The sequence below is a fragment of the Desmodus rotundus genome, chromosome X (genome assembly GCF_022682495.2).
Source record: "Desmodus rotundus isolate HL8 chromosome X, HLdesRot8A.1, whole genome shotgun sequence".
NCBI lineage: Eukaryota > Metazoa > Chordata > Mammalia > Chiroptera > Phyllostomidae > Desmodus > Desmodus rotundus.
In genome coordinates this window covers 3,580,015-3,597,801 of record NC_071400.1, presented here as the reverse complement: position 1 = coordinate 3,597,801, position 17,787 = coordinate 3,580,015, and the positions used below count along the sequence as shown (strand labels likewise).

The 17,787-nt window shown below is 40.7% G+C and overlaps 1 protein-coding gene across 1 annotated transcript in view; it reads left to right on the top strand.

Annotated features, from left to right (window-relative positions):
* Positions 1-13,802, top strand: part of LOC112300051 (vascular endothelial growth factor receptor kdr-like) — a 161,466-nt gene extending 147,664 nt beyond the window's left edge. Inside the window, exons 25-28 of the mRNA XM_053917169.2 lie at positions 452-551; positions 3,868-3,973; positions 8,494-8,600; positions 11,942-13,802. Of these exons, the coding sequence (XP_053773144.1) occupies positions 452-551; positions 3,868-3,973; positions 8,494-8,600; positions 11,942-12,140 (512 nt within the window). The 3' untranslated portion in view covers positions 12,141-13,802. The remainder of the gene's footprint in view (positions 1-451; positions 552-3,867; positions 3,974-8,493; positions 8,601-11,941) is intronic.
* Positions 13,803-17,787: the final 3,985 nt, after the last annotated feature.

Sequence of the window (17,787 nt, the reverse complement as noted above, 5' to 3'; positions counted from 1 at the left end):
CCACATAGCTCTGGGTTGGTTAGAGTGTTGTCCCAATAGACCAAGTTTCAGGTTTGATCCCCAGTCAGGGCGCACACAAGAATCAACCATAAATGAGTGGAACAACACATCAGCCTCTCTCTCTCTCTCTCTCTCTCTCTCTCTCAAATCAATAAATTAAAAAATTTAAAAGCATGAACTTATTGCCAAGTCAATGGAAATTCATTGGTAGTTTTTAAAAACCTTTATCTTCATCTCAAAACAATGTATATATGTGGTTTCTGGGAGAATTATTTGTGTCAGGCCTCTAAATTGTCGAGGTAGATGGAAGTTCTATGTCACATACTCTGTGTAGATCTGGAGCTGTTTGCCCCTCCTCAGAATTTCTTTTTAAGTCTCTGTCTTATAAGATCCTGATGAGCTGCTTGTTCCATGGGAATGAATAGGACGTGTGTTTTTTCTTATGTCTCAGGTGCCTCACCATACCCGGGAGTGCAAATAGATGAAGAATTCTGCCGTAAGCTTAAGGCGGGAACACGAATGAGAGCTCCTGAATATTCCACTCCTGAAATGTAAGTTCTTCATGTTAAGGGTCATCAGACTAAACTACTTTGGATAAAAAAGTCAAAGTAAACTTCACAGATGATAGATGATGTCACATGGGCTCTCGTTCGATGCCCACATGCTTCTTTCGCTTTTCTCAAGTATACCGGCAAACCTCGAAGATATTACAGGTTTAGTGCCGATGCTTACAATAAAGCTAATGTCGCAGTACTACAAGTCACACACAGTTTTTGGTTTCACATCACCTATACCAAACTGGAGCCACGTTCTTGGGATCTTTGAATAAATCAATAAGTGAATCTAGAGAGTGATGTCAGAGGAATGGCAGCATGAGTGATCCCTTTATTGTCTCCCCTTAAACTTTCAACAATCTGGACTGCTATAATTCAGCAGATTCTTTTTTCAATGCACAAACATGTCTGAGAGATCTGTGCATTGAAATAGATGAAGATGGGCGAGTGGGGGTGGATAAGGGAGGTGGGAAGGGAGAAGAGCTGTAGGACTCAGCCCAGAGAGGAAAGGTATCAGCTTATGGCTGGAGCTCCGTTCAGCTGGAAGGAGCAAAGAGCGTCAGTGGGCATTTCTGCACGAGTGGGCAGTACAGGTGGCCATTGAACCCTGTGACCCGAGCAGGGACACAGCACAGGCATGTGGCTCTAATTGTCTGCAGTCAGCATGCTAGTCAGAGAAACAAAATCACAGGGCCTGACTACCTCCCCTGATCCTCCCAGAGCTAGAAACAGGCCCCAGAAGAACGTGTAGCAGTGAGTGTCAGGCTGCAAAGAACATTATCTTCAAACCCAAGAACTAGTAATACAGAAACACTTTTTCCCTAAGCAACAGGCATGCTTTGTGACTACTCCCAGGGTTGGGTGGATACAGAGGGGAGGCTACAGAGGTCTACCAGCCACCATTACTGACAGAAAAGCAACAAAGGAAGCAGCCAACTTCTCCGAGTTCACTTCACCCCCACCCATCATACCTGGACTACCAGCAGCTTCTAGCTACAGGGCATAGCACTGGGATTTCACAGATTTAAAAACACATTGCCCACCACATTCCCCATTGGGGTTGGTTCACTGAGACAGAGGTGAGCTGAACATATGAGACAAGCCCACCTTCCCAGAGAACACAAGCCATTTTCCATAACCCAGCAGAGGTCTTAAAAGCCAGAGCAATGCAAGGTAACTAAAAACTCATGATTCAGCACCACCTATTGGAAAGCAATAGAAAGACTTATGAGTCTAATAGAGAAGTAAGTGCCAGTCACACACAGATGCCTAGAAAGAGAAGGAATCCATCAAACACCGTAAAAAACCTCCAGAAAAGAAACTTAAAGACATGAAAGTGTGTGATATAAATGACAAGAGAATTCAAGATTGCAGTTCTGAAAAAACTGGAGGGGAATGTGGGCAGGAGGGGAGTGAAGGGGCAGAAATGGGACAACTATAACAGCATAATCAATAAAATATCTTTAAAAAATAAATTTAAAAAGTAGAAAAACAAAAGAAAAAAACTAAATGAGATGCAAGAAAACACAGATAGTTTAATGAGCTCAGAAACAAAATCAATGAACAAAATGAATACTTTTACAAACAGATTGAAACTTTTAAAAAAACAAATGAAAATCCTGGACATGAAGAACTCAGTAAAAGAGAAAGAATGAACTAGTAAGCATAGGAAGTAGAGCTGACCAGATGGAGGGAAGAATTAGTGATAGCGAAGATAGAAATCCAGAAATACTGCAAAAAAGAGAGAGGCTTAAGCATAAAAAAATAAAATGATTTATAAGAACTATCTGACTCCATCAGAAAGAACAATCTAAGAAGAATGGGCATAGCAGAGAGAGGGAGAAGGGAACGGAGAGCCTATTCACACAAATAGTTGACGGGAATTTCCCAAAACTATGGAAAGAGCTAGATCCTCAAATCCAATAAGCAAACAGACTGCTTTATTAGTACAATCCAAAAAGGCTTTCTCCAAAGTAGATGATATTAAAACTGTCAAAAAATCAATGACAAAGAATTCTCAAGGCAGTCAAAGAAGAAAGTAACCTATGAAGGAAATCCCATTAGGTTATCATAGGACTTCTCAGCAGAAACTCTAAAATCTAGAACAGAGTGGAACCGAATATTCAAACTACTGAAAGAGAGAAACTACCAGCCAAGAATAATATGTGTAGTGAAGTTACTCTTTAGATATGAAGGAGAAATAAAGACTTTTCCGGACATACAGAAGCTGAGGGGATTTACAACTAGAAGACCTCCATTGCAGGGAATGTTAAAGGGGGTTACTGTACCTGAAACGAAGAACTAAAGATCAGAAAACTAGGAGTGAGATCACCAAAAACTCACAGCATAAATAATAACTTGTAACAACAAAAACATGAAAGGGAAGGCAGTAAAGGTCTGAGTTTGCAAAGGAGAAAGGAGATCAGATTGAGTCAAAGAAAAAGGGCTATTGTATGTATGAAATTTTCTTTTTCATAAACTCAATGGTACGTGCACATACACAAACACCCCCCAAAACTGAAACATAGCTTTAAAAAAAAGAGGAAACACAGGAAAGAAGTATGGAATACCACCAAACAACAAACATGATTTCACTCATATGTGGGATATAAGACTGAAAGCAACAAAACAAACAAGGAAAAACTCATAGACACAGACAACAGTATGGTGGTTACCAGAGGGAAGAGCAGTAGTGGGGTATTTCTTTTTAATAAACAGCAATTTCAGCATGCGACTGCGTTTACTAGTTAGTTGATGGCTCATTTGCCAAAGTCATTGGAAAGTACAGCCTGGGATACCAGTGTTGCCACTTAAAAATCTGAAACTGATGGCATTTTTACACCATTTTCCAAAGATATTTAAAGATATTTGAAGGTCAAACTCTAATTCTCTAATCTTCTAGATCATGAGGAGAGCCCACAGTCTAAGAATAATTGAAGCCAGTTGACTTCATGACCAATACATCAGTCTCCCCGTTCACATCATTCTTTTACTACCAAAGGAGTTTGGTGACAAACCTAAATACTAGGTTGCTTTTTTTTAAGTTAGGGGTTTCTAAATATTTGGTTTACAAGTGGACTAACTCTGGCTGATCGTATGCCTGCATTTATGCACACAGACCTGAAACAAATGCGCGTGGAGGTGACGTGGGTACAGGCAGGCTTTTCAGAAACCTCACTCTAAAACCACAGTGGAGAATATGGCTTGGGGGTGATTGGGAAGGTGTGATCTCAGGTGTCATCCATAGGAGAAGTTGGAGAAGCAATGGAAATAAGAGAATGAAAACTTTCTTGGTATTTTTTTCAATCTGCAGCTACCAGACTATGCTTGACTGCTGGCACAGTGAGTGCACTCAGAGACCCCACTTCTCTGACCTTGTCAGGCGTCTTGGAGATCTCCTTCAGGCCAACGTTCAACAGGTGACCGTTGCTTTCCTTTATTCTGTCATTTCGGCATCATGTTAGAGTTGTCTACCAAGTCACAGTTCTTGGAGCTGTGAGTACTACAGTGTCAGACTGTGCTCATATTCAGTCCTCGGGGAGCTCATCATCTAGTGTATGGGAGTTTAAGGGCAATAATTACAATACTATAGGAAAAGTGAAATAGGAAAATAATAAACCCCTGAAAGAGAGTACATGTGATTAGAGACAATATCATTTCTTCATTAAAATATTGAGAAATCCAACATGGCGGAGGGGTAAGTGATCCCAGTAATATATTTCACAGAACTAGAACAAATATTTCAAAAATTTATATGGAACAACAAAAGGCCCAGCATAGCAACACTGATCCTTAGAAAGAACAAAATTGGAGGAATCACACTACCTAACATCAAACTGCAGTACAAGGCCATTGTAATCAAAAGTGCATGGTACTGGCATAAAAACAGACACATAGATCCATGGAACAGAACACAGAGCCCAGAAATACACCCACATCTTTATAGTCAATTAATGTTTGGTACAGGAAGCAAGCACATACAATGGGCCAGAGATAGTTTATTCAGTAAATGGTTTTGGGAGAATTGGACAGATTTGTGCAGAAAAATAAAATAGACCACCTTCTTACACCACACACAACAATAAATTCAAAATGGATCAAAGATGTAAATGTTAGACTCAACCATAAAAATCCTGGAAGAAAACATAGGCAACAAAATCTTGGACATTGCTCGTAGCAATTTTCTTATCGGATATATCTTCCCAGGGAAGGGAAACAAAAGAAAAAAATTAAACAAATGGGACTACATCAAACTAAAAGTTTTTGCACAGCAAAGGAAATTGTCAAAATAATAAGACAATCCTCAGACTGGGAGAACATACTCACCGATACATCTGAAAAGGGGTTAATAACCAAAATTTACAAAGAACTTAACAAAGCTCAACACCAAAAAAACAACCCAATTAAAAAATGGGCAAAGAACCTGACTATAGACACTTCTCCAAAGAGAACATACAGAGGGCCCTGAGACATATGAAAAGATGCTCAGCATCACTAGCTATCAGAGAGATGCAAATTAAAACCACAGTGAGATATTACCTTACATCTGTCAGTGTAGCTAATAACATCAATAAATCAACAAACAAGTGCTGACCAGGATGTGGAGAAAGGGGTACTCTTTCATGCTGTTGGTGGGAACACAGACAGGGACAGCCACTGTGGAAAGCAGTATGGAGATACCTCAAAAAATTAAAAATGGATCTGCCTTATGACGTATGATCCCACTTCTGGGAATATATCCAAAGGAACCCAAAACACTAATTCCAAAGAACATAAGCACCCCTATGTTCATTGCAGCGTTATTTACAATGGTCAAGACATGGAAGCAGCCCGAGTGCCCATCAACAGATGAGTGGATAAAATAACTATGGGACATTTACACAGTGGAATACTACTCAACAGAACTGAGGAACTTTAATGGCCTCTTTTCCTTGTATGCTGTCTCTGTCCTTTTCACTTCATGTTGACCGTTTCTGCTCATGCAATTTTCTTAAGACTTTCATGGTGTTCTCGTGAAGTTTATTGGGGTTCACTTTATTTGAACAAAACCATACCCACAAGCTTCTGACATAGCATTTCTATAATTTTAGACTCTTGCTAAAATGTTGGAGGACAATCTCCTTAAAATTCCTTGAGACACTGTTCTTCTCTAGATTGATCTTTAGGCCATATTTTCCTGACAATGTCACTTCTATTCTTTGTTTAGAAGCTGTTTATTTATTTGAGCACATTATTTACTATCTGGAGAGGCAGAAAATTTTGAAAAACATCAATTTCTGACTCCTTTTTATTCAACAACTTGTTGTTCCCACAAGCACATCTATCTTCTTGCATTTTATTAGCAGCAACAAGAACAAGCCATATGGCACCATCGATATTTTGGTTGGAAATAACCTTAGATCATTGGATGTATTAGTCCAATTTTCTACTTTTCCCATAACAATGGGCAACTATATTGCTAATCTGTCTGCTAGCGCGTAATGAGGAACTCCTTTCGGTTTCTGATAAGATGTTCCTCATAAGCAGCCTCCACTTTTCAAGCCAAAGTTATACAGTCAGTTAAAATTTGTACTTTCACTGATTATCTTATGTTTTGTTTCATTTTTAACATTTTTTATTGTTGTTCAAATACAGCTTTCTGCCTTTCCCCCAGCTCTCCCCACCACCCCAGCCCTCCCCACCTCCCTCCCTTGCTTCCACCCCCGCTTGTTATCGTCCATGTGTCCTTGATAGTTGTTCCTGCAAACCCTTGGCTTTTTCCCCTTATAATCGCCTCCCCTCCCCCCTCTGGTCACTCTTATGTTTTTAATTTAAATTTCATTTTTCAACTACAACTTACATTCAGTATTATTTTGTATTAGTTTTAGGTTTACAGTACAGTGGTTAGATAATGATATACCTTACAAAATGAGCGCTCCAATATTTCCAGTACCCATCTGACACCATACATAGTTATTACCATTCTGCTGACTGTGTATCCCTGTGCCTGTTTTTATATGCAATAACTTATACATCTGAATTCCTTCCCCTTTAAAAGTTATCCTCTCGAACCCTCACCAATGTAGCCACCATCAATTTGTTCTCTGTCCCTATGAGGTTGTTTCTGTTTTGTTTGTGCATTTATTTTCTTTGTTAGATGTCACATGTAAGTAATATCATGTAGTATTTGTCTTTCTGTCTAACTTATTTCACTTGGCATAATTCCCTCTAGGTTGATCCATGTGTTTGCAAATGGTAAGATTTCATTCTTTTTATGGCTGAGTCATATTCCATGGTTTATATGTACCACAGCTCTTTTACTCACTCATACACTGATGCACACTTGGGTTGCTTTCATTTCTTGGCTACTGTAAATAATGCTGCAATGAACATAGGATGCATATATTCTTTGAAATTAGTATTTTGGGTTGCTTAGGATATAACTACAGAAGTAGCATCACTTGGTCATAAAGCAGTTTCATTTTTAATTTTTTGAGGACCATGTTGTTTTTTATAATGACTGCACAGTCTGCATTCCCTCCAACAATTCAAGAGGATTCCGCCTTCTCCACATCTTCACCAGCACCTGTTGTTTGTGATTTATTGATCAGAGACTTTAAGGCAGCTGTGAGGTGATCCCTCATTTCGGTTTAATTTGCATCTCTCATGATTACTCATGTTGACCATCTTTTCATTTGTCTGTTGGCTGTCTATATGCCTTCTTTGGAGAAATGTGTGCTCAGATTCTCTGCATTTTTTAATTGGATGGTTTGTTTTTTGGTGTTGAGTTGTATGTGTTTTTTTAATAATTTTTTGATATTAATGCCTTATCACATGTATCACTGGCAAATATTGCCTCCCATTCAATAGGTTGTTTTCCTTTGCTGTGCATACCCAGGGGCTAGTGCACACCCGGGCTAGTGCCATGCAGAGAGGAGTGCTCAACCCAGGAAGGATGGCATCTTTGGGCAGTATGGGAAAGGTACTCAGCACAGGGATATTGGTGGCTGTCCCTCCAGCCCTCTCCCCAAAGCCACACGATCCAGTCTCTCCCTGTATGATCCCACTTTGCTCTAAGCTGAGGTGCCTCCATGGGATCCCAGGATGAGTGGCTGCAAAAAAAAGGATTTTGTGTCCTGGCCCTTCAAGAGGGAACCTGCGTTTCTCACAGCTTTCTACCTCATCCTGGCGGTCAGAATCTGCTGGTTTTCACTGTCAGATGCTCCCCTTTCCAGCACCGGTGCTCTGGGCTGGGGAGCTTGGGATGGGGTTGAGACTCCGCATTCCTCAGGGGCAATTTTTGCAGCTGAGGTATCCATCCGGATTCTCAACTACCACAAGTGGGAACAAGACCATTCCTTTTTGGCATCTCTGCCCTTCCTCCCAGTCTCAGGGTAGCTTCTTCTCTATATGCTTAGTTATAAGACTTCTGTTCATCTAGTCTTTTGTTGTTGATTCAGGTTGCTTGTTCGGTAATTTAGTTGTAGTTCAGATTTGGTGCTCGGAGAAGGTAAATGTAATTTCCACCTACTCGCTGCCATCTTCGATCCCTTCATTGTTTCTCTTCATAAAGGACTTTCCGCTTCTGCTCACTTCCTTCACCCCTTGTAAGATTGTTTATTTCAGAGGAGAGAGGATGGGGGAAGTTAAGAGGGAAGAAGGGACAATTCTTTATAAAACATTTTTTATTATATAAAACATTTTTTTATTAAAAAAACACTGAATCCACAAGTTTGTAAGGGCAGCCTTATTAATCAGCCTCTATGGCACCAAAGGTGTGGTTCTAAATTGTTAGGAAGGAATTTTGAGGTAAATAGAAAAGTAGAGCAAACTTCTCAACTGTCCAGTGAAGACCAGCAGCTCTTCTTGTAGCCAGATGTAGGCAGGAAAGCATATCACAAATACCAATTAGCGTTATTTGTACCTTGCGAATGATGGACACGTCTGTTTTCACATGCAGGATGGCAAAGACTACATACCTCTGAATGGCAGTGGCGGAACGCCTACATTCATGACCCTGGACCCCGTACAGGAGACCCTGAGCAATAACATGACCATTGAAACCGGGTGAGATTCAGTAGCTTCTGTTTCTTTGAGATACTGGTTTGGAAAACTGTTAACAAGGATAGTTGTCTAAAATCAGTCATTGTCTGAAAGAGGGGATCAATAAATTATACTCTTTTCCCAGAGTTCTGAACAAACTAAAACAAGTGATAGTGCCAATTTAAGGTCTTCACTGTAGCTTTCTTGTTGACATAAACTAGATTAGAGAATTGGTTTACAGCTGCAGCCAGATGGACTTGCTAACATGGTCCTGAATTAGATTTCCCCTAAAATTTCAGGTTCCCTCTCAGGGAAAAGACACTTTTTTTTGCTGCCAACAAAGTCTTAAAGAGAGGAAGGACTTGGGAAAAGCAGGGCAATTACTTCTCACCAATCTGATAACTAACTTCCCTTCTCACAGTGAGGGGGTGGTTTAGGAGATTGGGAAGGCAGTGTTACTCTCACAGCGTGTCCTCCACATAGAAATGAGGAGAGATAAAAAACAGTGTCCCTGCCAACAGAGGATGTTTAATAGCAAGTGGCGAGGGCCCAAGGACAGCTGAGGATAAGACTAAGCACAATTGAATTCACTTCAAGTGAACAAGAAACATATTAAATACCTTCGTGTTCAACATCATTAGGCACAGAGATGGTGTAGAATAAGACCACTCAAAATACCTGACGATCTAGTAGCGATAGAAGACGTGCATGATTATGAACAAGTCTAGGAAGTTTTGTCAAGGGGGCCTACGTAAGTGGTGTGGATTGAGACTGGTAAGAATTTAGAGAACAGAGAAATCAGTGTAGGGTTAAGACATAGAGGCACAGTCTACATCTACAGTTGGGTAGTTTGGATAAACAGACACAGACAGGTGCTCAGCTCAGGGAGCAAATGGGGACTGAATCCAGCTCATGTTCTACTTGACAATCCCTACGCCCTGAGACAGCTCTGCGTGCCTAGAGGAAGGCACACCTTTCACAGAGTTAGTTTACCATTCATTAAGGATCGGGGGGAGGATTCTGTCAACAAGGGGTAACTTTTACTAATATACACAAAATATAAGGTTTTCATGGGCTTAGTAGAAGATTCCCAGAGGAGCTGAGGCTTACAGGGAGCCTACCAAGGAGGAGCAGCATTTACGCAGCAGTTCCCAATCCCATCGTTGAGTCATTGGCTGAAAAATTTGTGTGATTCCAATGATATTGTGTTGGACCTGGGTGTACTGAAGCTCCATTACTTGTCACATAAATGTTTTTTTAAAAAGCTTTAGCTGTCAAAGTTTCCCATATTTTACACATCACCTGGTTCATTCGAGTCTAGCCTATTTTGCACTTCATTGGTTGGTATTTTGCTCCTAACACTATAAACATTTAACGACAGCTATAAGTCACAGTGTGTTTCAGAACAAAGATAATGATAGAGTCATCTCAGGTAGAGTGTCAGGCTCCAGCTATATACCTGTTTGCTGTAGGCCTGGCCCTCAACACTGGCCTCTGTTGCTGTGTGCTTATGATGAGACCCAGCAGCTATGGCAGAGCGTGACAACTGTCAGCCATCACAACAGAGGACGTTGAGCATCTTTTCATATGTCTATGGGGTCATCAGTATGTCCTCTTTGGAGAAGTGTCTATTCAGATCCTTTGCCCGTTTTTTAATTGGGTTGCTTATTTTTCAGGTTTTAAGTTGTCTGAGATCTTTATAAAGTCTGGGTATTAATCCCATATCAAATGTATCGTAGGTAAATCACATCCCATAGGTTGTATTTTTATTTTGATGATGGTTTCCTTTCCTGTGCAAAAATACAGGGTCCAGCACAAATAATGCCCCTTTTTATTACAAAATCTTTTCTTATGAAATCATAAGGATGTAATTTTGTAACATAACTGTCACACTCAAGCACACCATATGACACTTTAGGGGAAATGTTCAAATTCAAACTATAAATGATTACACCCATATTATTACCCTCCCAACCACACTGAAGCAGGCACTACTTCTGCCAGACCCTAGATTTTGATGTCTTCCCATTTTTTAAATATTTCCTTTCCACCCCAACCCCTACACCCCCCACCAGAGAAAATATTGCTAAGGGAAATGTCAGAGGGTTTACTGCCTATGTTTTCTTCTAGGAGTTTTATGTTACGGCTTTAAGTCTTATATTTAAGTCTTAAATTGACGTTGAGTTTATTCTTATATATGCTGTGAGAAGGCAGTCTAGTTTCATTTTTTGCATGTGTCTGTCCAATTTTTCAAACACCACTTATGGAAGAGATTGTTTTACCCTATTGTATATTTTTGCCTCATTTGTCAAATACCCATTTATGATACAGGTGTGGGTTTGTTTTGGGCTCTCTTTTCTGTTCCATTGATCTATGTGTCTGTTTTTGGGCCAGTGCCAGGCTGTTCTGATTGCTGTGGCCCTGTAGTATACTTTGATATTATGTAGTGTGATGCAAAATATCTTTCTGAAATTTGCTGAACTTATTCAAGGTCTTTAGAAGTTCAGTATATATTTTCGGATTATTTGTTCTAGTTCAGTGAAATGTACCAATGGTATTTTGACAGGAATTGTGTTGAATCTATAGATTGCTTTAGGTACTATGGACATTTTAATGATGTTAATTATCCTTATCCATGAGCACAGTATATGTTTCCATTTATTTGAATCTTCTTCCGTTTCTTCAGTATCTTTTTTTTTTTTTTAGTACAAGTCTTTTACCTCCTCAGAGAGCTTTCATTCCTCCTTTTTACATATGAGCAAAGTGAGTAATAGTGAACAGGAGAAGCTGGTCCAGGGTTACACAGTATTCTTTCTATAACAGGAAGCATGACGCCTCAAAGCTTGAGGTTAAACTATATGTAGTTGCCATTTTTATAGGCCAAAAATAGTCAAAGAAGATTTTAGAACCAGAAAGAGCTTAAATCCATCCAATCCAACTCTCTTTCATCGTATTTGTCCTACAGGTGAAGAAGTTGGAGCACATGTCAAAAGTTACACAGCTCTGTAAAGTTTCACAGCTCTGTAGAGTTTCCTGGGCCTTGAGGCAGTTTTGACAGTGAACACATGCCACATTGTAAATATTTTTAATGGCTTTCCCCAATCCGATTAAAAGCTGCCTGCCAGAAGGGACCACACTTTTTATTTCTTGAGTTTCCCCATTTGCCTGGCACCGGGTCACTGTAATTTCTGTAGACCTGCGCCGGCCTTTGGCTTCCCCACAGGGAAAAACTTGATCTTTCCAAAAGAAGCTTCAGTCTTCCTGCATATCTGCCAACATCTGGCATCTCTCCGTCTAAAATATGCCCTCCTATCTCCGAAATGATCAGTTCTGGGCTAAACATGTTTCTTTTTCTCTTTGACCAGCCTGAGTACTGTCATGAAGAATAAGAAGTCCTTTCAGAGGGAGAGTGAGATGGAGCTTGTGAAATATTCAACCCTTGAAGTTGAAGAGGAAGACCAGATGAAAGAGACTTCCTTCATGCCACTGGATTCTACCCTCGAATGCCACAGCCCACCACCCGACTATAACTCTGTGGTCCACTACAGCACTGTACGCATATAACCTCGTACCAGTGCCCTTTGCCACTCCTTTGAAATTACCCCCCCCCTTTTTTTTTTGTCTCAGAAATCAACCGATTCTGTTCACATTCAGGTCATGGTAGCAGAATTACGAATTTGGGAATAGAGAATGAAACAGGAACACCTTGGCAGAGAATCTCCATTCCTCACACCTTTTTGGGGCACAGCTGGCTGAAGCCAGGCTCCCAGGCCTGATAGAGACACAACATGATGTTCAGTCCCATTTTCCTTCCTATTAAACACCAATGACCCTACCTGGATGTGCTCGGACTCACAACAGCATATTCAATAATTCCATATGTCTCACCACCAACTTGTATGAGGGCCATCAGCAGGAAAAATCTCTGTTGACCCCTCAAAGACCTACAGAGCCTCCATTCAGGAACTGTGACCACATCGTATTCCGATGTTGGCAATCAGCTTCCAAACAGGGCGGGATTTCTTTTCTTAAAAAAGTTAAATCAGCCACTTTTAAGACCTGAAATGTACTAGGGTTTGCCAGTGGAAAGGAGTTGGTGCTATTTGCCTGTAATGTCACCCGCAAGGCATCTCTAGCACTGCATAGCCTCCTTTGGTTTTAAGCAATTGCTAGCAGTTCTAGTGGGAGTTGGCAATGTCCAGTATATTTAGGATGGTCTCCCTGTGAGCTACCGGTTTGATCACTTTTCTGTTGTTCCCATGCCAGAAATCATTCAATCACACTCGTGAATTTCAAGAATAGAATGACTTTGACACATAAGCTCCCAGATCCACATGTGTGTCTGTGGATTCAGACGAAAGCAGTGAGGGAAGGGTTTGTGCTTGGTGCCCATCCAGATTGGCCTGTACTTCTCTGCTTCTAGAAATCTCCTGTCACTACCTCTCTGCCAAAGGACGAAAATGTAGTTCCCCTCCTGTTGGTCAGGGGTGACTATGATAAATACTGACCCTTTCTATAATCTCCTTTTTGAAAAGCAACTATATATTTGATTCTTACGAGGCAGGGTCCCCCACCTTCATCCTAAGCTCATCTCTGGGTTATATGGTGAGACTATCCATTGATTTTAGAGATAGCAAGTTTCCTCCTCTAATTCATGCTCACAGCACCAAGGAAAAAGGGAGTAAGCAACATTCCACAAACATGAGGACCTGAAAAATGCATGGTTCATTCCCACTTTCCATTTTGTAAATGGGAAAACTAAACCAGGGAAATGAAGGGGCTTGCGTGCATGTCTCCTGACTACTGGCCCAATGCTATCTCCACTGTTTGGACCATGTAGACACGTGTGCATACACATAAACACCCGCTAATGTAAATGATGATGCAACTGGAATAGATCTCAAGAGTAGTTCTTTTCCTTCTTCATGGAAACCTGGGCTTCTGCTGCAACTGCTTCCATCTCTTCTGTAGTGTTCCAAAGAAACCCAGGGCTCTCAAACCCACTTGCCAGTTGTGACTCAAGATTATTAGTGATGTAAAAGGCAAATAAAGCAAGCTACTCCCATTACTTGTCCGTTTAAGAAGTTTGTAAAAATGCCCAGAGACACAGAGGCCTGAGTCCTTGAAGAAACCCAAGTTTGGGGATATTCAAAATCAAGAAGTAAATGCAAAGCTTCTTATCACTCCCATGCTTTAGCCTATTGACAACACTAGACACATTTGCTGCGTGGCTCAGAAAAAGTAGTGTTGTATGGACGATGGAAGAAAGGATAGGGGATAACCACCATCTAACTATTACTAGAGGAGTTGTCTTCCTCCAGATATTCTCCAAGAAGTGCTGCTTTTGCAGCTGTACTTTGAGGAAATTATCTGAATCGGCTTTGTTACTGGCCTAGGAAGACCCTGTGAGTTGAGTGGAGGAAGCTACCGCTGGAAGGTTATGGTGAAGGGCCAAACCTTATTCCTCCCTCTTTCCTGTCTGCTGAAAAATGATAGCTCTAGAGCAATCTATTGCTCTCTAGGGCAATAAATCGATCATCATTTGCCCGCTCACCTGGTATGAAATCCCAGTCTTGGTCATCATCAGTTTTGCCAAGGACCAGCATTACCTAACACAAACTTTATGTAGTGGGAATCCCCAAGAACAGAGTCAATGATGATCTTACCATATTTCTGATTTAACTGGGGGAAGAGCCTCTCAACTGTTCAGAAAACTTGAACATGGCTCTGCTTCCCACTGTTTTAATGAAGAGAAGTCCATCCAATAATTTATCCAGCAAGAGAATTCACTTTTGGCAGGACATGATTATATTGCATCTGCTTTATAAAAAGCTTTTTTCTCAAGGCACACACTGACCAGAACTTTTAAGAGGACTTCATGTAGATACAGAGTCAATATAAACATCTTCAGACAGTTCCAAGGACCCCTGACAACAGGTCTCAGGGAAAATATAAAGAAATGGCCACATTCCTATCCATAAGAATTTGTGATGGGACACTTAGACCAGCAAACAATAGTAACACTTCAAAGTGTTAAACTCTAAACAAAAAGTTTGAAGCTGCAGATCTTGAATTGATATGATTTTAATTTATCTTGTTAACTGACTTATGTTCTAGGCTGGCTTTCCTTGAATCAAAAGCCATGTCAGAGTAGGCTGTCTTGGCTAAATTACTTAAGACAATTCCTTCCACTCCTTTGCTAGTACTCTCAGCTGCTGAAGAGCTCTTTTGTCTCTGTCCCCGATTCTCCATTGGACCTCATTGGGCCATGGCCAGGGAAGATAAGCACTAAGAGGGGGCGCCTCACCTCTGTTTACCTCTTGGAGGGGGAAAACCTTCCATCAAGAATGTCACTTCTCACCTGAAGGGTGCGCAGATACCCTGCCCTCACCCAACCTTGTGGACAGGTATGGTGAGCCAATCAGCATTCTGTTATCTTACAAACGGTTCTTGTCCACAACCCACAGTGCATACATTATCCAAATGTTGCTGTTTTGTGTTGATAATTTACTAATGTATTGTCTTAAACTTAACTATTCTTCCTCTTATTGGAGTATATATTCATGTAGCCATATGCACATATATACACAAATGACGTGTCTAAATTGTTATCCCATACCAAAAGTGGCATTTTGTAACGGCACCCTTTCTTCAGGCAGAGCCTCACTCTGTATGAGAACCACCACCTCTCATACAGAGTGAACATGGTTTCCAATAATAGTTTCAAATGTCAGATACCTCATTCCTCTCTGGGATTTACTAGACCTTATCTCCTTACATTGAACTCCTTCCAGGGTTCCAGGTTGGGCAAATGTTCCATCAAACTCTGGGTAATGCTTGCTCTGCTGATAGCTAGCTCCCTTTCACCCAAGAGGATGAGAAGGGGGTGGAGAGAATGGATTTGCATTGACTCAGGGACCCATCCAATTACTTGTGAGGTTGGGAAGTAGAGCTTCAATTGTTAAGGGAGTCCAACTAACCAGGTTTCTCAGGGATTCTTGCATGGTCCCCAGGGGTATTTCTACCTACTTGTTTTTGTCTAATTTTGTTGATAAAGTCTTTAAGATCCTGCAGTTAATGAGATGAGCTTTCCTTTGTCACATTTGCTAGACTTTTTAATTTATTGTTTGCAGACCATGGGGACAACAAGACCCATAAGGCTTAAAGACACTTTTTACTCTCCAGATGAAAATTCTGCAGCCTGTAGCATTCTCCGTAGGAGAATAAATACACAGCTGGTTGATGACTGCTTTCATTCTTTTGTTTGCCTCTCTGGACTCCTGTGTCCCCATGAGTGCTTAGCAGCAGCCTCGAAGCAGATTTGTTAGGGAATCACTTCCAGGAGTTGGCAGAGTTGATTTTGCATGGCTTGGAAGGCTATTTTGGCTAATGTGCCCCACTCTGCTCTGCAGCTCTCCATCACTCACCCCCTCCAAGAGGCCTTCTGACACTAGTATATATTCGTGTAAAAAGTAGTCGATCACAGATAGGACTGGGTTGCATACAGAGTGCTAATACCACCCTGGTGTGCTCACCAGCAGCCAGACTGTGCTGTTTTTCTGAAGTCTCCATTCCCCGTAGACAGTGAGATTCCTCTTAGAGATCAATTGTTAACTTCAACCTACCTCTCTCATCTTGTCTCTTGGCAAGCAGACAAGGCGAGTGATTAAAAGAAGTCACTCACCCTTCTCCTGGCACCTAGTGACACACTTATTGCCAAGGTAGCAACAGTAGCAGCGACCACGGAAACATGACTGACGGTCCTGCCACCAAGTACTCCGATGCAAGACTTGAGTCCTTTGAGTCATGGAGCTCCTCATCTGTCTCAAATAAATGTTCATTCTATTATTCTTCCTCTCTGACTATTAGATAAAAAGCCCGTCAAATTCTGGGGTCATCCTGCCCTGCTGGCATTTCCCCCCCTACCGACAGGATGTCATTCTGACAGGAGACTATTCCCTTTGGGTAAAAGAAAACCATTTGCTCCAGAAATAGGGTCAGAGAAGAAAATTAGAAAGCTTTTTGGTAGAGGATTGCCCTTTAACCTCTATCTTGTAATATCAAATTTTCAGTTTACCCCATAGAGAGAAAAGTGGGAAGCTCTGCCCTGAATTTACGATGTGGCCGCGCTGATGAGAAGGTGGTGCAAAGGCCCTGCCTGAGCAATGGACGGAGGTCAGGATAGTGCGGTCCACTGCTTAGCGAATTTTCAGTTTTGACAAAAATGCCACTATGTAAGAAGCAGCCTTCTACTACCATTTCCCTTGTACACCTTTTGTACACATTTCCTTTGCTCGCCTTGTTCTTTCCTGACTGCAAATGTGCCAGGAAAAATCCCAAACCCAAGTAAATCCTTGTAACAGAAAGCTTTCCTTAGCTTTTCCCTTAGCCAGATGGAGAATGTATACAAGTAAATAAATCTTCCACTTCCATAAGTTGTATCTTATTTTATGTAATCAAATAATATTGTATTTTTATTTTAAATACAGAAGTATATATATACATACATATATGTACAATCCAGACATATTATCCTCCTGATACTATTTGGCATTTATATATTTCTGAAAGCTTTAACTGCTACCTCTTCCAAGCAGTATCTGTCCCTCCCCTATCATTTCCTACTTGAGACGGTTTTGTAAAGGTGAATTTTACCGTATGTGAAGTAAACAAACTTCTAGAATACCACAGGTTTCTTTTATTTCACAAGTGTGAAAAAGCAAAGACATCCAAGTTAGAAAAAAGGAAGTAAAACTGTCATTATTTGCAGAAAACATGATATTGTACATAGAAGATCCTAGCGACTGCACCAAAAAACAACTACCTCTAAAAAATGAATTTGGCAAAGTAGCTAATTTTTGTACACCAGTAATGAACTATTTGAAACACAGATTTCAGGACCTAAGAAAAAGTTCAACCAAGAAGGTAAAAGATCTGTACTTGGAATATTGTACAATGTTTAGGAAAGAAATCAGGAAAGATACAAGTAAGTGGAAGCATACACAGTGTGCGCGCATTTGAAGAATTAACATTAAAATGTCCATACTACCCAAAACAACCTATAGATTCATTGCCATTCTTATTAAATTGCCAATGGCATATTTCACATATCTACAACAAATATTCCAAAAATTTATATGGAAACACGAAAGACCCCAAATAGCCTCAGCAATCTTAAAAAAGAAGAACAAAATTTAAGGTATCACACTAC